This window comes from Sphaeramia orbicularis, chromosome 12 (assembly GCF_902148855.1).
Source record: "Sphaeramia orbicularis chromosome 12, fSphaOr1.1, whole genome shotgun sequence".
Classification (NCBI taxonomy): Eukaryota; Metazoa; Chordata; class Actinopteri; order Kurtiformes; family Apogonidae; genus Sphaeramia; species Sphaeramia orbicularis.
In genome coordinates this window covers 16,083,693-16,107,862 of record NC_043968.1, presented here as the reverse complement: position 1 = coordinate 16,107,862, position 24,170 = coordinate 16,083,693, and the positions used below count along the sequence as shown (strand labels likewise).

Genomic DNA, 24,170 nt, shown 5'->3' with positions numbered 1-24,170 from the left:
TTTAATACAACAAGTAAAGAAAAAAAAAGTGTGAGAAGTGAACAAAACAGGAGCCTCGTGAATTTTATTTTTAAGTTTTGTATGGGATAGCAAGAACCAGCTTGCTATTACTGAATACAATAACAGATTGCGTGTATTATTTTTGTTTTGTTTTTTTTAAATTCTGCTTTCCTGACCAAATCCACTGGTTTAGCTGTTAGATAACACAGGGCGGCATGTTGATTTCTCACTGTACAAATGTTGAGGATTAACATGTAAACGTATTTGTTCCACCTTCCAAATTTGGCCGATTAAACTTCAGATACAAATTTAAGCTGAGACTCGACTCAGACAAACATCTCCACGATCCAGCGAAGATTAGTGTCTGCTCCTATGGTTCTATTAAAGGCTTTAGTCTTACACCAGGTACAGCGACGTCCACATAGAGAATCATACGAAACATTAAAACGTGCATACTGAATAATCATCCTGACTACACATGAAGGCTGCAAGAAGAATACAGATATCACAATTTCTCATGTGCAACAACAGATGATCCTGTTGGATTAGCCTCTTACTTAACGCCTAAAATGAGCCATTTTTAACAGCATGGATTAAAACAAACAAACAGGGCAGTGTGAAAGGTTACTTCTTTATGTTGAGGTCAGTTGGCCACATGTTGCACAGTGTATGAAAACTCCTGTTGGAGCTTTGACAGATCTCACTCATTTCCAGCCACAGCTCCCACACACTTAATCGCACCTCCTTACACAATAAATCCACAGATCATTGCAAAGATGAGGTCACTAAAAAAACGTCCTGAACAGCCAAACCTACCCTGTAACAAAGTACAACTACAGCCTTGGCAGCAGCAACCATCTGTAACTAAAAAACACAAAGCACCTGGTTTTAAACTGCTGTCTTCTACATTTAACTGTGCTATTCTTTATCATTGTTATCCCAGCATGCACAGGGAAAAAAAAGAGGTGAGTTAGACACGGCCATGGCAGTTCTGTTATCAATATCTAACCACTGTTAACAACACCGGATTACTCAGTGTCAAGTAGTTGTGATAAGGCATTTGAATGATTTGGCCTCATTGTGCTACTGCTGTTGCTGGACAACGTCGCCTACTGCACAGTGAGTGTGGAATAAAAAAAGCTAGAAAAAACTTTTAGACGATTAAACAAAGCACAGAAGACAAACACGACTCACTGATTTTTGGAAGACAGTGGGGTCGTATAAAGAGGAGGCGTTTTCCCTTCAATATCCAAATAAAGGAGTACAAAACTCAACTGGCACAATGTCGGTGCTATTCTCATTAACTGTGCTGTAGAATACAAAACATGACTAGAGAAAAGTTAGATTCAGGCACATTTCTCTCTTCACAGGGCACAAATGTGTAAAAAAAAAACAAAAAAACACTGCCAATTAAAAAAAAAAAAAAAAAGGCTGCAAGTGCAGTCTGGAGTAATGTCCCTTGGTTTTTTTTTAAAGCATCTACCATTTGACACAATGATTCACAGTGAGTGAATTTATATGAAGAACAAAAGTCTTACAAATGTATGAAAAGGGCATTTACAAGGAGGAAAAACTTACATTTTTAAAAAGACCACATTGATCACAAAGCCCATTATGGGTGATTGTTTAAAAACTCCATATATTTTTACCACAGAGAAATGTAGCTTAAATCTGGAAACCCGACTGTGGGTAAAACATCGATGCACTTTTTGCTGCCTATTGATCCACAGTATAAGAGGAGGCACTGAGGTCAGATTTTTTTTTTTTTGCATTAGTTTGAAAGCACTTTTTTTTTTTTAAAGAACTTGTGCCACAAGTGTGTAAAAGAGGATTCATATTGTTTAAGACAGGTTCTATCTTCGTTGCTTCATTGCACATGATCGAAAAAAAAAAAAAAAAAATCAGCGGACACAGAAAAAAAATCAGTAAACTGATTTTAGCGTTTAGTCGAGCAGTGTATTCAGCGTTAATATTTACAGTTCAGAGAGGGAGAAACCGCATGACCGATTTTCTTCCATGCGAAAATAGTTTTATCTTAAATGAATGTGAGGAAAAGAGCGTCTGAAAATGGACAGGATTGTTAGTGCACATTTTTTCTTTTTTATGATTTCAAATACAATATAGATTTATATCTAATCCATAAACTGTTTCTGACTATACAAAAGTGAACTGATCAGAAAGCATCATTAGACTTCATATCTACACATTTCCTGAAGCTCATCTTAGTTTTCTTTTATTTCTTTTCTTTTTTTTTTTTTTTTACTTTTAAACAGTGTTCATTACTCAGTGCTGCTTTATTGTAGTGAGATTCCCACTTTCAGGGCAAAAGTACAACTGTGCTCGGATGGATTCGGAGGTTCAAGAGGCTTTGCAAAGTCTCCAACTTTTGCTTCAAGCGAGATTTTTTTTTTTGTCTTTCTTGAAAAACCAGAGTGGCGGGTCACCTCAGCAATCTGCCATATAGCGTCCTAATGAACATGTCAGGAAAACAAAGAGAAGTGATTTCAGTTGATGATAAATTAAATAAAACCATATTCTGTACTGTGGCTGAAGCAAACGTACCTGTAGCAAATCTCTTCTTGTTCAGAGACAGTCTGAATCCAGACCCCTGCAGCTCCATGTCCACTCCTGACAGCGTGGACCCCTCATTCATAAACTGCACGGCCAGAGTGGAAGGGCTTGACGGACCATTTGACAAATCAAACTTGGCCCTCAGAGACCCAGAACCTGGGGTCAAACACAAATAAACTATTTCATTATTCATTACTTTGTCCAGCCACGGCCATCTACCGCACCATATGTAATGTCCATGAATGCCTCACACGGCATATTGTGTAAAAAAAAAAAAAAAAAAAGATTCTTTACCTTCATTTTCTGACTTTTCTGAGATATCATTCAGCTTCCACAAACACTTATTCTGCTCCGAATTCCTTAAATGAAACATAAAAAAAACACACATTAAGCTTTTCCTACTCATGTTAATCAGAGTTGCTTTCTGCTGCTGCTGATTCATGTCACTTCTCACCAGATAGAGCTGGGCAGAGACTGCATGTTGGTGACTCCTCCGTCGACGGGCACCAATATCTGGACGTTGGTGAGGGCCCCGGGGGATGCCATGGAGTCTGGGTTGTAGCGGTAGTCCAGCCGCAGGTCTGTAGTACTTGGTGTACACTTCCAGTACACGGCCAGGTTGAGAGGAGTGGAATGGATCCCATCGGACAGCACCTGAATGCACCGGTGCAGCAAATATTTCCATCTTTAGACATGAAGCTGCTTTGAGTCTGAGTAAGAATGACTTCATACTGATTTATCCTCTATTCATCACTGAAGAGTCATAAAAAAACTGCCATCATTAATAATCGCCACAATAATCCTCTTTATCTACATATATCTGGATGTTGGCTGCCTGACCTGGTATTTTAGGATGTCCACATTATAATAGGAAGATGACGGATTCTGGTCTGAGGCTTTTCTGAGGTAGGACGTCAGTGCTTGCATGTTGAACCAAAAGTCCTTGGAATCTGAGTCGCTTTGGGAAGGATCACTAGATAAAAGACAAACAGTCAGAAAGATATGCACACACAGTCACAGTCACACACACACACACACACACACAAGGAATAATCAGAGGCTCAATTATTCATCGCCCTTCTTGGCGTTGTGTGTATAGCTCCAATAGCTTGGAAAAAATGACCCTGTTATATCCAACCAGCTACTAAATCATGAATTCCATCTGATTCAATTAGTCCAGCCATGGTCTTTGGATAACCAGGAAGTAGCAGAGCAAAGACTGGGGGAAAAAATGGAAAATTACCTCTTTTTTTTATTAGTACAGCTATTTGAAGAAAAGTCTGTTTTAATATAATGCCAAATTAAGCAGCAGATGTAACTAAAGCCTCTACAGCACATGAGAAACAATATGTCTACGACTAAGATAAAAGAGGTGAGAGATAGAGTAATGTATTTAACATACATGAAGATGTTAAGTGAAGTTTGGTGTCTTTGTTATTTTAGGGTGTGAAGTCCTTCAGAAGAGACATGGGCTGTTGAGAGCCTGGCTGTTAAAGTCTGGTGGAAAATATTTCCCTGACAGCTTAATGATAGGTTTATGTCAGATTACTAATTGAATTTCCTCTCACTGACGCACTCTACATTTGCTTGATTCTCACTCACATCATCATGTCTAAATGTCTTTCACTTAAGAGCCGCTTTGACAAGTTATCGACCGGCCACATCTCACCTGTATAGTAACTGCTGGTTGGGGAGGATCTGCTCCAACCTGCTGGTGTTCTTCAGTTTGAAGGTGAGTACAGGTGGGGTGGGGTTGGAAGTAAACACCTTGATGATGCCCATGGGGAATGACAGCGTCATGTCCCCTGTGATCTTCACAATGCACCTGTGGGAGGGAGAACATCAACATTCATAAAGCTCTACAGTGCAGAAAGGGCAATGACAGCGGAAAAAAGTTAGTTTAGGTATCTATTCATCTGACCATTATAAATAAATCAATCATTCAACTAGACACAAGTCAACAGTTTTATCATAATAAAGCAAAAACGATCCTACAAATAGTCTTCTATTTACATACACCTGTGACCAAAATCAGTTTCAGTTGTACAATGATGCGACATATAATACAGACAATACTTTAACTGATTCGCTTTTTTTATACACAGGCTTTATATGCAGCAGTTTTTACATTGTCCTTAGATTAATGGCTAAGAATGTCTCTTTCTCTACATTTGTCACTGTTAATATACATCTGTGTGCTTCTTTAGTCTTATTTAGGTTTTCGGGTGTGAAAGAGTTGTGTCTCAGTTCAGGTCCAGCCTTAAGCTGTGGTGGTAACGTCCCACAGTGAGGTTCAACCTTGCACCGTGTCTCCGCTGCATTGCTTATGAAATGTTCCATTTGCTAATCCTTGCAAAAATAAGCCTTTTGCACAGCAGCAATTTAACGGCAGTTAACCAATAAAAGGCTGTATGTTTTCTCTGCTCCAGACTATAATCTGCCCCATGTAGGTTATCCACTCTGAAAGAATGGTGTCAGACTAACGCAAAACATTCCACACATGCAGAGTGAAAGGGCGATGCGCTCTGCAAAATGCACAACCAAAGGTCTGCTCAGGGAAAGAGCTGTGTTTACGTAGTACACACTGAGTGAGGAAATGACCACAATGTCCTATGTGTTGTAGTTAAAGTTCAAATATGGACAAAACTTCGTATGCCTCAGAGTCCAAGTCAGGTCTTTTGAGCAGCAAGAGGTCATGTGAGACTCACTTAGTGGGATCAGCTCCTTTGAAGTAAGCATTAACAGACTCTGTGAAGGCCACAGCAATGGGCAAAGCATCTTGGGATGCCAGGGTCACAGGGCTGGGACCGCGAGACGTCCCTGAGAATGAGAAACGCACAGAGTTTGAGGTTTGTTGATGCAGCTGCAGCTCAGACGTTCGTAACAGTGGGGTCCAAAGCTCACATCAGAATCCGAAAGGTTCGATCATGCAAAGATGTATTACACTGTTTTTGCATTTCATCATGTCAGTCATTCATACATCAGAACATTCTGTTATTTTAACAAAGGTACACTTTGTACTTGATGCAAAGGTGCACAGTTTGTCTTGCAGCTGCTTTATTTTCACATCAGTACAAGTAGTTAAAACTGATGCTGAACTCTGTACTATGCAGTTAGAGAAATGTAGGAAACAAACTGTAAAGAAGTAAATATGGAAAGCACACATGAAACAAACAGAGGAATGCAACAATGCACTGCAAAGCAAATTACCAGTCATCCTTCCAGCCCAGCCGACAGACTGGTGTTAGTTTTAGTTAAATATAGCGGAGAGTCCTCTGTTATGAACTACAACTGTACCTGCTGGTGTTTCACAACGCTTCTCAAAGGTAGGCAGCTTCGCTATGAACAAATCATCCTCTTTATGCCAAAGTAAAGGCATAAAGAAGAAAGGAGGAGATAAAGAAACCCAGAGAGCACAAATATGAGGAGATGGTGCTAAACACAATGTGTGATGGTTGCTGACAGTGATGATACGAAAGGTGAATGAGGAGAAAACTGGACTAAAAGACATTCTAAGTATCAGATAACTGTTTTCACTACAGACACGATTAACACGGGAAGGAGGATCTACACTGTCATCCATAAAGTTGGATTCATTTTGTTTTCATCGACATTCCTCTTTTTATTCCTATTTATACACATCTGTGATCACCTTTGACCAGGTACAGTGATTACATACTGAGTCTCAGTTACACTTTATCTATCAAGAAAAAAAATCACATTTTCACAATCATTTCATTAGAAGAGGTAAAAATATTTTCTTTCAACTTTATGGGAAACAGTGAATAAACAAAACAGGAGTTTAGTAAAGCACACTCACTTTGACTTAGAAGAGGGAAAGAAGAGAGGTAGAGCAGCTCTGGCTCTGGAGAGGAGAGGGGGAGAGCAAAGGTATGCTCAGCTCCTGTAGGGAAAGGAGGGAAAGGAGGGAAGGGAGGAAGGAAGGGAGGAAGGGTGGGAGGAAGGAAGGAAGGAAGGAAGGAAGGAAGGAAGAAAGGAAGGGAGGGAGGGAGGAAGGAAGGAAGGAAGGAGAGGTGAGTGAGGGGATAAAGAAAGTGTGGAGGCAAAGGAAAGTGGCAGGTTGGTGAACAGTAACTAGTCCAAGGAAACAGCTGAGGGATCTCACCAACAGTGGGGGTGTTGCCAGCGCTGAGTGAGGCATTTGAGGATAAAGAGGAGGAACTCTCTGCCCGTGCGAGTGGTGCAGTGGGAGGTGGGCTGGCATTAGAGGTCTTGGGTGGACTGAATGGCCGTACCTGAGTATATGAACAAGTAATTACACTGGGAGGATAGCACAATGGGACAATAGTCTATTTAATGCATTAGACAGCTGTACGATGCACAAAGACTCAGTAGATTTACTCACAATCTCATTGATTCCTGTGAGTTTTCCGGTGGGGAGTTTAGGCCTGGAAGAGGGACGTGGTGGGGGCACGAGGGCTCCGGCGGTCAGAGGGGTTGTGGGTCTGTTTGGTACAGGCACTACACACAGAGACATGGAGGGATGAGTGCTGAGCAGGCACTGAGAATAAACAATCATGTACACACATGTTGGAACTGGGCTTGCACACAAAAAAAAACATGCATCAAGAGCACTGGCAAAAAACAAATCATTAAGGAACATTAAATGTTGAACTTATAGCAGGATGCAAAAGAAACACATTTCAAAACAAATAATTCACAAGGAAAACATGGTGCAAATCAGGCAGTTATTGAATTGAGCATATTTAACACAAAACAAGCAAACATATGTAAATGTCAACATTAAATATGAAACAAAGGAGCAAAAATAAGAATGGATTGGTAAAACAAAATACAAACTGAAAGTCCCAAACCGCAGGCATTACACATGTCTCTATAGAAAAGGTTACCATTAAATATTTTGTTTGATGGAGCTGCTGCCACTGCCCTATCTGTAACCCCGGAGAAGACATCAGAGAAACAGGGGGTGCAGTCCTCTCTGCTGAACGCTGTCTGGCCGTAAGCATCAGCATAGTCATCAGAGAGGAAACGACTTGACCTGCCAGAGCTGGGCTGGGGCCTCTGGAGCTCCTTCACTGACGACCCCGAGCCGTGACGCCGAGGTGGAGCAAAATTGTCATTGAAGGCGATCCACTGACTCTGAGACCATGACACGGAGGAGAAGGCGTCTACGCTCTTTGGAGGGCTGGCGGCAGAGGGGCTCTTGATGGGGTCAACTGGCTCAGTCGGCAGGGTGATGGGGGCACTCTGGGCTCTCGCTGGTACAGGTTTGAGTGCTTGCGAAGGGTTTTCTGGTGAGTCCCAGGGAGAGGAAGTGGACGAAGAGAAAGAGGAGACATCTTTGGATTGCTGGCTCTCTGCCAGGGGAGGAGAGCCCTCCCGGTGTAGCACCGTCTCCGCTGGGGGGTGGGGGGTGGAGGGGGCGATGTGTTTGACAAATGCAAAGCAGAGTGTGGAAGGTAAACCTCTGAAACATTTAGTCAAACTTCTGCTACAACAGTGACCCAAGCAGTTAGAAATGCCTCCCTATCTTTTATTTCATCTATTACATTCAATTCAAATGCAAAGGAAAACAGACGCTGGTATAAAAGGTAGAGGTCCTTGGATAGGAATTAAGTTGCCGTCACTACATTTAGCTGTAATACCAATGTGTAAAACCCAATGTAATTAACATCATAATGTTTAGTATTTGTCATAACAACAGTGAATTAACCCAGTAAACTATGAACATCCATTAGTTGAATAACGCTGTAGGCTAGCACTAGTATCAAGGTGTGTGGTATACAATTTCACACCATGTTGTTAAATTTGTAAAATATTCATCATTTTGATGTGGGTTTGTTTTAAAGTACCATTTCATTTCCTCTGTTGATGTAGTCGCACTGTGTTTGCCATGTGCTGTCACGACTTTCCAAACTGTTATCTTTGACAGATTAAATCATTTTGGAATAATTTTTTTCATAGAAATGAACCAGAAAACTCAGAGTATTCAGCAACACAGTCGTCTCATGTTGCTTTAAAAACATACACACTGATTGCTGATTGCCTGACTTTCTAATTGGTCCTCTGCTTAATATGAAAAACACTTTTGTTGTAGTGTTTGTAATGAAAATGAGGTAATATTATATTAGTGTTCAACTTTTTACAGTAGGTGTTTACACTATAATTATTTTTCGACAAACACTAAGAAAAATTGACTTTTGTGGACATTGTTAGGCACACAACAGGAATAATATCACCCCACTTCTGTTGAGTTTTGCTGGCAGTGAAAGTAATACACACTATTATGGTTGGTGACTATATTTTCCAACAATCAGGGCATGTTATAATAAAGTAAAATGATGAAGACTTCAGTGGGTTTCTACTGTAGTCCTTAAGAATGTGTAAGGACAACTCAGGTGTTGTGTCCAATACCATGCAATAAAAACTCCTACCGTTACCAAATATAAAACACATAGAGCGAAGCTTTAAGACACCGATTATCAGTTCAGTTCGACTCATACACATGATCACACGAATACTGAAATGGAGAGAAATGTAATTGATGCCATGCATTGCACTCAATGACTATCCTACTGTTTTTTTCTGACAAGCTGTTTTTGAGTTACGGTCTCATAATAATTGGGGCACACATATGTTACCTGATGCCTCTGGTAGAAAGACGTCTGACTCATTCATCAGAAAAGATGGAGACGGAGGGATTGAGAGGAAAATAATGGCAAGGTCTGACAAGAGCAGGTATAAAAAAAAACATCAAAACAAAAATACATCAGATTTTTCAAACTCAAACATTGGCAATGAAACAAAACAAATGTTATAAAAAAAAAAAAAAAAAATGAACATGAAACCTATACATATTATTTACAACACAAAATAAGACTTAAGCCAGATTCTGGACATTTTTTACCTTCAGCCTTAATGAAGCGTTTAATCTTTTGTACGCCTCACAGACTACATCTGTGTGCAGTAGAAGCTGCTTAATACCAGCGCACTGTACACAGAGAGATTAAACAGGCTGTAAGCACCGACTTAATTCCCATCACTGTTTCTTAATCAGGGCACTTTTCGATGCTCTTTTGACTTTTAAGCTGTGACCTTTGACAGTAACGAGACACTGTTTGACAACATACGTGCTAGTGGGCTTTATAGCCAACCCTCTGACCTTAACTAGGTGCCAATTAACTGTGGATTACGTTTAGCCTAGGCAATGGGTCAGCGCTAATGTCACTCTGTTTAAACACTGGTGTCATGCATTTAAAGCCATGAGAATCACAACACTCAACACTTTGGACTTCAAAAGGCTGGAGAGTACAGTGAACTGAATGCCCGCAGGTCTAGGAACAAAAAAAGGCAAGAATAAAACAGGAACTGCTCATAAATAGAGACTTTTGGAAATGTGCAAGTGTGAAAAAACTGGAGCATAAAAAAAAAGACAATGAAAAGTTGCCTTAATTCCCTAAAGTCTAATATGTAGTTGACTTCAGGGGTCAGTTCCTCCCTCTGGGCCTTAAGAGGAAAAGCTTCTGACTTGAACACCAAATAGATTCAAGTATTAAACCTCATATTGGTGATATGGTACAATCTATGAGAGATAGTGTATGATACAAAGAAGTGATGCGGACGACATTTACGCATACTCTTCAGGACAAAATCTGCCCATTGGAGGTTACCTGTTGACGAAGACACAGATGACGAAGAACCTGCCGTGACAGTAGGACTGAACGGGTCCAGAGACAGAAGATCATTGTTGGTCAATCTGTCCAAGAAAACAGAGCATGAGTCAAACTTTATTTAATTTCAAGGATAAAGCAACACAGTTTGAGTCAGAGAGGAAGCAAACACACAAGAGACAATGTAAAGTGTATAGATACTGTGAATAGTAAAATAAATTAAAATAAATATGATGGCATTCTTGAACACTTACTCATATGATGTTGGCACTCTGCTTTTTGCCAGTTCATCACCTGCAAAGTGAGAAAAACAAACAGCATATCAAGACCAACAGCCCTGTACGGAGTGATGACAGAAAATACACATTCACAGCATGTTTAAAAAAAAATGTAATGAAATAAAAATATGATTCGGACCAAATACCAGAGGTTTTCACCAGCTCCTATTCAAATCTGTTTGCCAAAAGCCATGTTTAAAGTACATCACACCTTAAACCAGAAATATAAACTGAGGTTATGGCTGAACAAATGAGAACCACCATCTGCCATGAAGAGTCACACATACATATATTTGCAGTAAGATTTAGATTATGCAGTAGATTTTACACAATAAAACCTTTAAATCTTACCCAAATACTGCGCAGAGGCGATTAATCTGATTTGTTGTCAATGTGGTGGTAACACTTTACAACAGGGGGTGGAATTATTATTAGTTTTTTTTTTTTTTTAAACATAATCAAACATTATTTATTGTTATTTTGTGCCCCTTTCTAAAGTGTTACAATGTAGTGCAAAGACCCATCAAAGCAGTCTGAAGCAATTTTTAAGCACCAGAGGTTACTGTTTTGACCCGTTTATAAAGCTGGCACTTGGAAGTAAATCCTTAAAAATTAGACACTGAAAGTTTGCAGGGAGAAAACACAGTGTCAGTGATGTTAGCGGATGTCATCTGACTGCAGCAGCTGTGTGAAAGGTTTGTATACAGAGGGACAGAGATGAGGGTTGTGGCAGATATTTAAAGGGGAGAGGAAGGCAGGAAGGAAGGCTAACAACATACTCACCACGACCGGCCTTAGAGCTTAATGTAGGTACTCCTGTGCTCCCTACGTGTGTGTAGAGTATACATCTATCAATACCTACATGCATTTTTCAGTGTTTCATGAGCAGACTGTGAACATAAATGTCACTGATGCAAGTGAAAGCCAGTTTCTCCACCTCTAACATCTTTAACAGTTTTGCAGAGCATGACACTAAATGATGAATACTACCCTTAAAGCGTTTGTCAGAAACTCTCAAGGCATCAAACGCAGCAAAACTTTAAAAACTCTGCCAGTTTGCAGAAGGAAAAAGATAATTTCTGACATGTCAAAATATAAACATGTAATTGAGCAATTAATCTCATTTGTACCATAGTTGGGAAATAACCCCGAGCAAACATCTCTAGAAAAGAGCAGTTATTTACTTTTTCTTGGGATATGTTGGTTTTGGCTTAGGTTGCGGTTTTTCCTTTTTTAAGACAACATCTTTAAAAACAACTCCAGCCAAGAAAAATGTAGTTGAGAAGTTGTACAGTCAACCCCTTTCACAGTCATTCAGCGTGACACAGATACAGAGGTCAGACAGACAGAGAAAATACTCACTGGACTGGTTCCTCCTCATCTGTCCCTGAAAACAAAAACAGACATTAATTAATCAAAGATGGACACGGCCCACCTCGAATCTTACACAGTAAATAACAGAGATTAGCTCACTTTATTTAACAAAAAAACAAAACAAAAACAAAAAAAACCTCAAACACAAGTGAAAAAATGATCCCTTCTCATATTTACAGTAAAACAAAACATTAGTATTGTAACGGTCACAGTATCCATGCAACACGCATGTGGAAGCCCAAACTTTACTTTGTAAATGTCCTATGGGTTAAAACCATAGCCTTAAACAGTATTTATGTTACAACGTATGATACCACAATGAAAATAGAGGAAAAAAAACTAAGGTTGAAAACTATATTATTAATTATTCCCAGTGGCAAGGGGAATTTTCCACTTCAGAGTTAAAGACAGTAAATCACAGGACTACTCTCGCCTCACACATACCAGACGTTAAACCTAGGGTGAAAAATTCAGCAGCGCAAAACTGTGCATCTAAGCCCATGCAACGATCCGTCAGGGACAGCGGAGAGCATGCCCCCAACACTTCACCAGCTTCCTTCACGGAGCCTGTGCACATAAATCTGCCGCGTCATGCTGCTTAACACAAGATACGCAAGATATGCTCTTGTGGGCCACCAACCCAATGGAAACTTAGAGCATCCATTTCAATAAAGAATGTATTCTCACAAGGAGAAAGGTTAGAGTGGGTTGGGGGTGGCTGGGTGGGTGGGTGCGGTGTTGTCGGGGAGGAGGGGAGAAAGAGAAACAAAATGGGTTTAAGGAACACGGCAAAATCGTTTAACCACCGTAGAGCTGTGAGGCCAGGGTTTAGTCCCACAGGCGCTAAGCGGCAAATGGGTTCAATTACGGCTCTTGCTGGCCACACACACACGACTTCCATTGCTGTTTCAATAAAAGGAACACCGCGGAGGGGGAAGCAAACAGGAGGAGAAATGAAAAAGACAGAAAAATGAGCACTGGGGTGGGAGGGTGGCGGTGGTGGGGTCTTTCAATAATTCACACCAGATGATGCAATGTTCGTCATCACCTCAGATGTATGTTTTAGCCTCAGAAAGTCTCGTACCAAAAGTTTATATAAAATAGGAAAACAGTGCAACCAATAAATGTGAACAGACAGGGAGGGAAGGAAATTTAATGTAATGACTATTCTGGTATTTAAAAGCTCATCAGGAAAAACAGCGGCTTTTTGTAGATTTAAGATGATGAAGTAATTGTGAGGCCGAGTCGCAAAAAAACCAAAACCAAAGTGCAGTGAACAAAGTAAGAAGAATTAAAAGCGTCTTTTCCTCTGATTCTCGTCACATAAAGTTTTAAAAAAAAAAGAACACATCCTCTTGAAACGTGTAACTCATCCTTATCATTAAAGGGAAAAAATACAACATCTGTAAAAACTAGGAAACTAAGCCCATAAAGTATTCATAAACAACCACAACAGAGTCCTGTCTAGAACAAGTGGGCAGCAATAAAAGCGGAAGAGTGAAAGCAAACAAAGAGGAAGAGGGAAAGAAAAAAAGGGCAGAGGTACAGTGCAAAAAAAAAAAAAAAAAGAAAAAGAAAAAGTGAGGAGAAGCAGTGGTGAAAGCAGAGGAAAGCCAAAGGCGTGGAGGAAGATGCCGTGACATTCGTTTAATGTGCAGTGAGGGAGTGAGGCGGGTGAAACCCACTAGACCCCCTTTGCGACACTGAGCGTGCCCTCTCAGCCGCTCCACAACACAACATTAACAACAACAACAGCTCAATGAACACACGGTACATGTTTGCACACAAGCAATAGTGGCTTTAATTTTTAATGGCTGTGGCTATTTTTCACCCAGCAATGAAGAGTGATTCAGAGATTTGAATGATGGTGAAGGACGAGGAGATGAATGAGGGGCTTGAAGCCCGGGGTCACGTATGAGACCGAGCTTTGTCACAGCGTGTGCATGCACTGTGAAACATTCCCTTAAGCAGCGACTGGGATAAAAGTCTGCATCTGTGTGAGCATACAGGCCAATAACACCTCACTTAGAAAAGACTGCCTTTAACCCATAAAGACCCAGACGTCCACTGTGGACCAAAAGCATTCTACTGATCTAAACTGTTCATCCACTAATCCTATCAATACATGGAAATAATTGGTGTAAAATAGTTTGTCATCTTTTCATAGTCATCAGATATGACCCATTTGGACGTTCAGAGGCTCCATAGTGAACGTGGAAACACCGTCATCTTCTTCAACACTGATTCACCAGTAAAACCCATGGAGTTGGATCAGTGACAGTGGATGGAAATGCTTGTTTTTGAGTTCAGTTATTGATATCCTTGCTGAAAAAGCCCCTTTTTCTTCAGCTTTCTCTCTTTCTAATATAATAACCCTCAACTTTATTCTGAGCTTTTATGAACATCTGTATGTTCAGTGAATTAAATATAGGAAAAGAGAAAATTTTCACTGAAAAAAATGCCAAAGTCAGAGGATAATATTATAACAAATGGTCATAAATCACTTAGGAAAAGTTAAATAGAGTGAAAAAATTAATTTGGGAACTGATACAGAAGTCACATTGGGTCCTCATGGGTTAACCTCTTTTTATATATATATATATATATATATATATATATATATATACACAGGATTCCTACAGGTTTCTACGAATTAAATTTAAGACTTTTTAAGACCTTTTTAAGACTACTTAGAACAGGATTTAATGCCTAGTTCACAGCCATACTGGCAAAAAATTTGTGACTCCTAGAATTTAGGAAAATGTATTTATTTACTCCAGTGCCTTGATTCCTACCATTCCAAGTCATTTCTCACTGGGGGGCTGCAAAGTTAGCGATAACAGGTTCCTAATTTCAGTATAAATTGTCGGGTTGGAACGGATGGAACTGAGTCGACTAACCTTACTTTGCAGCTTGGACATTTCCCAGACATGTTTAACAGCAGTACAGGAAATAAGTTTATGACAACGTAACTTAAGACCTGCCATATCACATTTAATACCTTTTAATGACTTTTTAAGGTAATAAATGCAGATTTGGACATTTAAGACTTTTAAGACTTTTTAAGACCCCGTGGGAACCCTGTATGTATATTAAAGTGACAGAGTGATAGTTATACATGAAACTAAATTCAGAATAAAAACAAAGCATGACATGTATGTAAATAGAAGCCTGGCTGAATTAAAAGGCAATCAAGCTCATGAAATAAATTAGACATAACACAAATGCCTTTCCGATGTAAATAAAGAAAAACTGCGAGAAATAGGAGCTAATGGCGTATATCTGAGGGAAGGATGGGATGGTTAAATGGAGCTCCCATGTAGTCTGTCAGAGGTTAGATATTCTCCTGTTGCCCTCTAGTGTTATAGAAGAAGAGCAGGCGGATTCTGCAGCAGAGCTGAGAAGCAACAGGTATATGTGTGGGACTTTTGTGTGTTCTGAGTGTTTTTGTGTCCCTACCGAGGTCGAGGGCGACAGGATGATGTTTCCGATGGAGGCTTTGAGCTCGTCGATGGTGGCTCGGTTCTGATGCGTGCCGTTGTTGGGTTGAACCGGCTTGATTTCGACGTGGAACTTCCTGGGCTCATCCTCATCCTCTGAGTCGCTGGATGAATAGAAGGAATTCTCTTTGGCATGTGAACAGTCAGTTAAGGAGATGGCAGGCACACAAGAAAGAAAGACAGACCATCTAAAGTGTTGTTATAGTTGCTCGTCGCTGCATCGAGGGAATAGTTGGGTAAGAAGAACGAGCTAACAGGCTGTTTATTGATCAGCTCCTCAATGTCTTAGCTGAAAGAGACTGAAAGGATATCATTTTCATTTACTTCTGGTCTGATACAGAAGCCCTCTGCGTCAACTTGGGGGGTGTTCTGAAACACAAGCAGAAAAAGTAAAACACAAAAAAATCTTATAAGTCAGATATGCATGGCTCCTAAATCACTTTTAAAACAGATAAGTGAAACTGTGCTTGTGTACATGAGCTTGCAGTTTTTCACATTATAGTGCTACTTCATTTTGTTTTTACACTGCATTTAAAGAGCGATGCACACTTGATTAAACCATAATCACAATATCAACATGTGCAATTATATAATACAATTAAATGGTCCAGACTGAGGAGAATTTAGGATGATTTCATTGAAAAAAAAAAAAAAAAAAAAAATGGAAATAAAATAAACTCAGCTTCTGTTGTAAGGTAATATTTTGGATTTAGTGACATTGAGAAGATAGATGTTCTATATAAAACATGCAAAATTACAGTCACCATATGTTCTTGTATTTTATACTTTTCTACAAGTTAAAGTTTGTACATTGTTGTCATTATGTTTCCAAATGAACAATTGGTGCATTTTCCTTGATAGTGAAGCAAACAATCAAAAATCAAAAGCATATAATGATGACAGTGTGACTTCACTTTAACCAAATCCTATATCTAAATGATGATAATTGAAAACATTTAATGCATTAGCCATATTAATTCATGTAAAAATAAGTTGAACAATTGTCTAAATACAATTTTCAAAACTGTATAAATGACACTCTTTTCTGGCAAACAGTTTTAACTTAGTCAAAACTTTTAAAGTAAACCTAAATTTGTCTTGTACACAACACAGCCAGTCATTTCAACAAGAATAGATGAGGAAGCTTATTATTCTGTCCCCCTAATATTACTTCGCATGCAACAGAACATTGACAACTTGAATTACACTTAAATTAATTACATTTAATTAACTGAACTATGTGTAAATAGTATTTACCAGTATGTTGACTAGTGAACAAACCTGTCAGAAAGTTTGATTATCCACTAAACTTGTATATCTACTACTTGAACATCAGTAAATGTTGTCTAATGTTAAAAACCATACAGTGTGTAGCTTAATAAGATTAATTTTTTAATTTACTGGAAATGCATCTTATAATTCAGAAATACAGACATGATTTGAAATATATGTAGTTTATGTGATAAACCTTCATTAAAGTGTCTGTTTGTGTACTGTGTGTGCACGTGTGCGTCTGTGCGTGTCAGCTTACAGCATTCTGGATGTCTATGGCCCCATAATATCCAGGGGGAGCGCCATTGGCAGTGTTCTACAAGCACAAACAGACACAAATGAATGAGTGAATGAGCAAATCTGATAAACAAACAAGAGGAAACAGAGAGAGTCATATGTTCAGTTTGTAAAATACGTAGCAAAGGAATGTTAACAAGGATTTCTCCCACCTCCTGTTGTTTGAAACTACGATAACAAAGAGGTACAGGTGGGGGGAAAAAAAACAAACAACAACATAAAACTATACTCACAGCAGCTTCAACCTCTGTCGATTCCCTGTAAAACAGAATATTGTACATAATTATGAGAATGCTCTTGAATTTGAACAGGAATTTGCTAGTGGACTTGAGAATTTACTCACGTAGAGTCCGTATCCTTGTCTTTTCTTCGACCTGGGATTCCAAATGGTTTTCTCTTTCTGGGTTTGGCACCTTCACGTGAAAACAAAGCATTGTTTTAGTCGAAAAGAAATGAAAATGCCACATTTGATCTGCTGTCTGGTGTAACTTACTGATGGATGATATTTCATCTAATATTTTATACTGAAACACTAACCTTCAGTAGCAATTGCTGTATTGCACTCCTCAAACTCAATGGGTCCTAATGAGAGAAAAAAAAAATTCATTTAGGTTCATTTGGCAGAGAAAGGGTCAATGACCCACTGCTGAGAATGCTGTGAAAGTACATCACGCAATAATCACACACATACACACAGCATAAACACACTATGGCAAAGCACGCAACATGCAGTCTGGCGTGCCATACAGAGTGTGTATACAAACAGGGCTGGGCTGGTCCCAGAGGGCAGACAGGGTCAATAGCGGAGTCAACTGTGTGTCTGGTGGCCCTCACTGAGCTGCACCGCTCCCTCTCGGGGACACAAAGCACTCTACCACAACTCCGAGGCATCCTCACACACATATACACAAACCCCACCTGGGACACAGGAATCACAACTCATAGACCGGTCTCAAATCGACACAGGCGCCTCGGTGCTCATACCAAACAGCAGGTATGAAGACTAAACTGAGCTGAAACTAAACCTGCCCACATGGGACACGCAAAGTCACTTAACCCTATTACAATAAGACCAACAAGTCCAAGATTACATGCAGTGAAGTGTTTAAAGCCACATGGACAAATCTGCTCTCGGGATTAAGAGATGCCATTTTTTCCTTCTTTCTGGCATGCAAAAAACAGCCAGAAAATATAAGACCTAATCAGAACACACAAACATACAGAGGCACTAACATAATGACCATAATACAGAGCAATAGGTTGAACAGCGCACCGACAAATCATCACATCTGTTCCACTGAGTGACTGAAATATCATTTGGTGCACAACCAGCCACGGATTTATTTTACAAAAAGGAGAGAAAACATTGCTTTTGGTTATTCAGATATATGATTCATATCAAAGTAAACAGCAAAAAACAACAGCGTTCACACTTAATTTAATGTTCATCAATTATACACATTTACCTCCAAGGCCCTGCAAGTCAATTGTCACGCTTTAAGTGTTCATCCAGAGGCTTGGAGGCTTTTCGAATGGGGACGCTGCTTTAACATACACAAAGTGACATGTATGCACACACGCACAGTCTAAAAGGTGTAGGAGCTGTTTGTGAGCATGATTTTTTTTTACATTTTTTTAGACATTACAAAGAGTTAATCCCCTGCTAGATAATGATCCACACATTGCACTGTTTTTTATCCTCATAAAACTTCATTTAAAATAAGATAAAAAGGACTTCCTTGAGTGCTAGTTCAAGTTTTTAAATCTTCTTTCTTGACCTAGAAGACATGTATGGGGAGACACAAACATACTTTGGGTAACTAGAAAGCTTAATAGCTTGCACGATGAAGAGAAGAGAAGACATGAGGAAGGACCCTCTGGCAGTATTTCTGATACATGCCTTGACCTGAAAACAACAAAGCTAATGATATTTTAACTCAAAACATATACAGTAGCAGTGGCCCAATGCAGTCTCCCCAGAGGATGCCAGTCGCGAGCAGAATTGACGCATTGTTTGGCGTGTGCAATGCAGAGTGAAGCGCAGGGAAGCGGCGAGTCACGAGAGGCATGCATCACGCCAAGTGAAGTGGATAAAGTACACCAATGACCGATCTACTCTACTGTGCAATATCAGGCCTCTTCACCGCCGGCGAATAAGCAGTGACAGCACGAATGACTGTTTGTGTTTGTCTGTGCGCGTTTCATGCCAATCAAAACAAAATTGGCATGCTCGACTTTCTGTCGTGGGAGGAAGTGAGAGTGACGGTGGTTTGATCATCCCTTTTTTTTTGGTCACTTTGCTGAAATAAAACAGGTGAGAATATCTGACCTCATGACGTGTGTATTTTCCTGGAGAGGAAGCTCTGAATCATTATTTTATTTGACCCTGACATCTTCCATTATTTGCATCAGTTGCTGATATTGTCAAACACAAGTAATAAAAAAGAACCAGAGAGGGGGAATTTACAGTAAAATTACACACTGCATTCTTTATTCAACCTCTGGGATGTTTAACTAGAGCTGCTGTGGGTCTACGTCAGGCCCAGGCAGAGCAGGAACTCTTTGCCGCTAGCATCCTACTATTGCATCTGACAATATTTATGCACACCAACTGCAGAAAAAGTCTAAACACCAGACACATGAATATTACCTAAATCTGGGCTGACATTAGGAACAGTTTAAACATCTCCTAAACAGACAGATGACTTTGTTTATACAGGGGAAGATGTTTCTTTTCTTTCTACTCTCTGTGAGGGAAGCATGCAGTCACGCATGAGCAGAGAATGGTTTTTTAAATTGCATATGCTTCACATGGCACTGGGAGTGGGAGAGGGGCGGAGGAGGGGGGTTTGCGTGTCTGGCCCACCGCCAGTTGACAGCTCAGCTGGATATCGTTGAACACTCAGAACCCCCCTGCCTCGCAGCGTGTCACTTTGGGATTGTTTCCGCAATAGAAAGTTTATTCAACCTCTCTCTCTCTAAAGGCACTGGACCGGCCATCCGTTCAGCTATTTAATCAGGGGACAGACAGGTTATTTTTCTGACAGGGCCGGGGCTGCTGCGCAATCCCTAATGAACAGCTTGATACATGAGGAATTTTCTGACCGTTTCTTTAGCCTCAATTAATTCTGCTGTCCAAACAAACGAGGGCCACCACTCCTTAGACGCAGCGTCTGGACACGGGGGTCCCCATTTGTGTACATACAAACACAGCAGAGGTGAAGCCTTTGTGCTTGTGACCTGACGTAATGTAGTACAAGTAGAGGGACCAGTGAAGCTATTTCACATGAAGCTGACTTATATGATCACAATTCACAGACTAATTAATATATGTGAATGTCAAACAGCTGAGGACATTAAAAAAAAACAAATCACGCTTCAAAGGTGCAAACGTCTGTGCCTAATATCAATAAATGAGCTGTTCGTGTGTAAAAAGAGGGAGGTGCGGGGGGGAGCTCAAGGAGTCTGTGGAGTATTCCCTTGATTATTGTGGCACGGCAAAGTTTACACAAGAGTCATTGTTGAGCTCTGACCTCCAGAAAAGGTTGGTTCTGCCTGCTTAGTCTGCGAGCACAGCAAAGCCCCAGTGTGTCACATGCTTACTGGAATGCCAAGCCTGCCTACCTTTACAGCAGATTACTATGATTGACTCTGATGGCCCTCTCCTACTTCTAATTGCCCCTCTCTATGCACCCCTACCCTCCCAACCAGGCAGAAGGCTCGTTCTCCTGACCGCTGCTTTATTTATGAGTAACACAGACATCGATGAACACTCACCGGGAATCAAACCGACGAGGCTTACCTGGTCTTTCTTTTCCCGTTCCTTTGCTCTCGGCCAGTTTCTGTATTAAACTCTCCACTGAGGTGTTCTCCACGTTTCTCACGAATTCATTGTGGACCTAAAAGACGAGATAAAAATAATCATATTCATGGTCCGTTAACTTGACTGGTAATTTCAAGAGTTTATTCCAGTTTTTCTACTGGCATTAAGTTACTGAAAATAGCTTGATTACTGTGATGTAATGCATTGGACTGATTATGTGTTTGTAGACTACATCTGTCTGCGGTAGACGATATATTCTGTGTTTATGGAGGATTTTACGGTGCTCACACATGAACTTCACTCATGCAGTTCAGATTACCCCGTCATAAGGAGTGAATACAGTTTCTGGCAGCTTCTAAGAGATGGAGAAAACAACCTTTATGATGTTTGTGTGGTTGTTTTCAGTTTTCAGAGTTTAGAAAGCAGACTTACAGTACGTCTGTTGTTTTACATATTTCCAGTCATGTCAGAGCACGCGAGTATGTTAAAGAATGAAGAACAACAATGATTACAGTTATTGTCTGAGTCTTTGGTGAGGTCTCGGGGTTTATGACATACAGGCTGGGAGCCAAGCCGAGCCTGCTGCCGTAGGTTCTCCCTGCAACTCGAGCTGCTTTGCTGCTTTGTTAGTTTTTATAACATTTATTTTGTATTTGGCCCGTGGAGAAATACCGCACTTTGCTGTCATTGTATTGTGTCGGGTTGCATTATTGTTGTTGGCAGTGCGGTCTTCTGAAGCCCTCTGGGCAGTATCAAAGGGAGGATAGTGTTTGTTTGCTTGTTTGTTTTAGATGTGCATGTGAGCTTGTGTGTTTACTGAGGGGGAAGTGAAAGCGATGTATAGGCATGGGGATGGAGAACAGCAGCTGACTCTGTGCCATCTCACCCAACCATTTAGATATGAGCGATAGTGTAAGCAGAGAGTGGCTCCACTTTCAAACAAACACACACGCATTCACATATGTACCCCCCCCCGCCCCCACCACCACACAAACCCCCCCTGAGGTGAAGTGCATTAGCCTTCTGTGCCCTGGCAGGAGAGGATGCTGTGGGTGGTGGGAGGGCGGCTGTGGTGAGGAGGTATGCTCACTGTAGTACACGCGATCTGTCAGGTGCTGCTGCCATGATGGAGGGCACTAATGTCAGCAACCTGCGTGCCCCGCTCGCCTCTCGCAAGAACACACACAGACCCCTTACCGTGGAGATTTTTGCCTGCATGTCTGAAACATGCATCTGCCTTTAAGGGATCCTCACTCACACATAAATGCTCACTTACAAAAACAAACACAGCACGCACATTGACTGACAGACACACCTGCTCTTATGTGAGTATAAAACTCTCTCCATGGAAAACAGCGCTCTGCACTTCAATCCACTCAAAAATCGACTTCGTATACTACATAAAACACAACGCATGGTGTCCTACATTGCTTTCTCACCCTCTCGCCCTTCATACCCACTTAGGTGAAGGTTGATATTTGCTTTTTTCATTTTAGTGATGTCTTTTGTCTCAGGTTCATTTTGCCTCTGTTTAAGCAGATTTTATTTACTTGAAGTGACTGTATATCAGTGTTAGCATCAATGAACATACATATTGTAATGTTAGAAACCAAAAGTGTTTGGAAGGTTACAGATCACATAATACCCTGTTAAAACTCTAACAGGTAGTATAACCCATTTATTATTTAAACTTTTAGATCAACTTAACTTATTTGATTTCTTCTCTAAAACGTTTTAAACAAAGCAATAAAGTTGAAAGTAATAAAGGCACAAATTACAAATCATAAGTATGTAAGTCCTATAGTAGTTATTTTTCTTAATGTGGTTACAGTAGTTTAGGAGCGTGTCTTTTTTTTCTTACTTCTGCATATTTTATATTATGTGTTTGTGTTGCATGTTTTAAATAGTTCATGTATAAATAGTACAGAATATGGCATAGGAGTATTTTATTTACCTTAATATTATTCTTGTATTATTTCGTATGTATGCTTACAAATGACCAACTTAATTATAACTTTACTCTTTTACACTTCTTTTTAAGGTGACATAAAAAACTGTCCAGGGACAACAAAAGAAAAATAACCATTGGCTAATTCTGGCACATTTACAGGAACGTTGATTAATGTGCACGGCCCCTGTAAAATAAACCAACAAAGACTTAGAAGATTTTCATATATGTGACCCAGAGGTAATCAGCAACTGTAATTTAAAGAATATTACATATAATGACTAATCCTCGATAATTTTAATGAGTGAAATGTTTTGGTTAGCATAGAATTAAAAGTTACAAGTACGTCTATTTCATTTTTTATTTTAATTACCTGCCTGAGTGATTACTTCATATAGAAGTATACAGATTGGTGAGGGTTTCTTTAACAGCATGAGACCTTCTGTGTTAAAGTTCAGCAAAGCTACTTAAAGTTTTTGACCAGTGGTTTGGAAATAATCATGACAGTTTGGAACAAAAATGTTCATTAAAATACAACACACTCAGTTTGTTGAAGTGATTGAACATATGTGCAATTAAAGTTGTTAAAATAAATTAGAAACTTTATCTGATATATGTTACAAAATTAATATCTTTTTAGGACAGACAGTGTATTTTTTCCACTGTAGATTGTTATGTAATAAATAATATTATGTAAGTGAGCTCTAGCTGTGTTTAATTGTTGCTGTCATGTCCTCCATTGGCACAATTAGTGTATTCATCCATACAAAAACAATGAAACTGGTGTTGTGGTGCAAAAACACTCCAGCAGCTTCTCATTTTTGTATGTGTTTATGTAAGCATGTATGTTTACAAGCTGAATACAAGTCCACGTGGAGGATACATTTGTTCTTTAATTTTACCATAATATGCAAAGTTTTCATAGTGTAGCATCTAGAAAAGTTCCTTGTTTGGGACAAGACTAGTTGTCGTTGTTTTTGGGTTTTTTTTTTTACTTTTTAGCTTATGATTTCAACTCTTGAACATTCAAGTTTCAGAATTAAGCAATCCAGAATAATTTCAAACAAATGCATCAGTAGTACAGAGAGCAAGATTTAATAAGTTAACATTTAAGTCTTAAATGTTAAAATTCACACTTTTTCTTGCTCAAGGATAAAACTGAAATTTAGGGTAACATTAAATTATTTTGGTATAGAATATGTTCATGTGTGACATTGTGTTTGGTCATAACATTTGATAGTTTAGACTGTGTTTGACTGCAAATGCAAAAGATTTGGTCTCTTGTACACCGTGTTTCACAGTTAAAACTCATCCAAACCCCCTTCTGATGCTCTTGTCTCCATCTCATCTTACCCTTATCTGATATGGTTCTCTCATAATTCTCACACATAATGGGTTAGATCAGTGGTTTCCAACCTTTTTTGGCTCGTGACCCCATTTTAACGTCACAAATTT

General features: G+C 39.7%; 1 protein-coding gene across 6 annotated transcripts in view; it reads right to left on the bottom strand.

The window, feature by feature from the left end:
• Positions 1–930: 930 nt before the first annotated feature.
• Positions 931–24,170, bottom strand: part of fcho2 (FCH and mu domain containing endocytic adaptor 2) — a 39,956-nt gene continuing 16,716 nt past the window's right edge. The window contains exons 8-30 of one of the 6 annotated variants that reach the window (XM_030149166.1): positions 20,747–20,843; positions 17,482–17,526; positions 17,288–17,357; positions 17,178–17,202; positions 16,907–16,963; positions 15,687–15,744; positions 15,335–15,510; positions 11,864–11,888; positions 11,285–11,326; positions 10,478–10,517; positions 10,224–10,309; positions 9,195–9,278; positions 7,443–7,952; positions 6,938–7,053; positions 6,698–6,827; positions 5,869–5,928; positions 5,280–5,391; positions 4,241–4,396; positions 3,412–3,544; positions 3,026–3,225; positions 2,866–2,930; positions 2,563–2,727; positions 931–2,468 (exon numbers count right to left, since the gene is read on the bottom strand). In XM_030149166.1, the coding sequence (XP_030005026.1) occupies positions 2,446–2,468; positions 2,563–2,727; positions 2,866–2,930; positions 3,026–3,225; positions 3,412–3,544; positions 4,241–4,396; positions 5,280–5,391; positions 5,869–5,928; positions 6,698–6,827; positions 6,938–7,053; positions 7,443–7,952; positions 9,195–9,278; positions 10,224–10,309; positions 10,478–10,517; positions 11,285–11,326; positions 11,864–11,888; positions 15,335–15,510; positions 15,687–15,744; positions 16,907–16,963; positions 17,178–17,202; positions 17,288–17,357; positions 17,482–17,526; positions 20,747–20,843 (2,475 nt within the window). In that variant the 3' untranslated portion in view covers positions 931–2,445. The remainder of the gene's footprint in view (positions 2,469–2,562; positions 2,728–2,865; positions 2,931–3,025; positions 3,226–3,411; positions 3,545–4,240; positions 4,397–5,279; positions 5,392–5,868; positions 5,929–6,697; positions 6,828–6,937; positions 7,054–7,442; positions 7,953–9,194; positions 9,279–10,223; positions 10,310–10,477; positions 10,518–11,284; positions 11,327–11,863; positions 11,889–15,334; positions 15,511–15,686; positions 15,745–16,906; positions 16,964–17,177; positions 17,203–17,287; positions 17,358–17,481; positions 17,527–20,746; positions 20,844–24,170) is intronic. The other 5 variants (XM_030149168.1, XM_030149167.1, XM_030149169.1 and 2 more) reach the window with 5 other exon arrangements.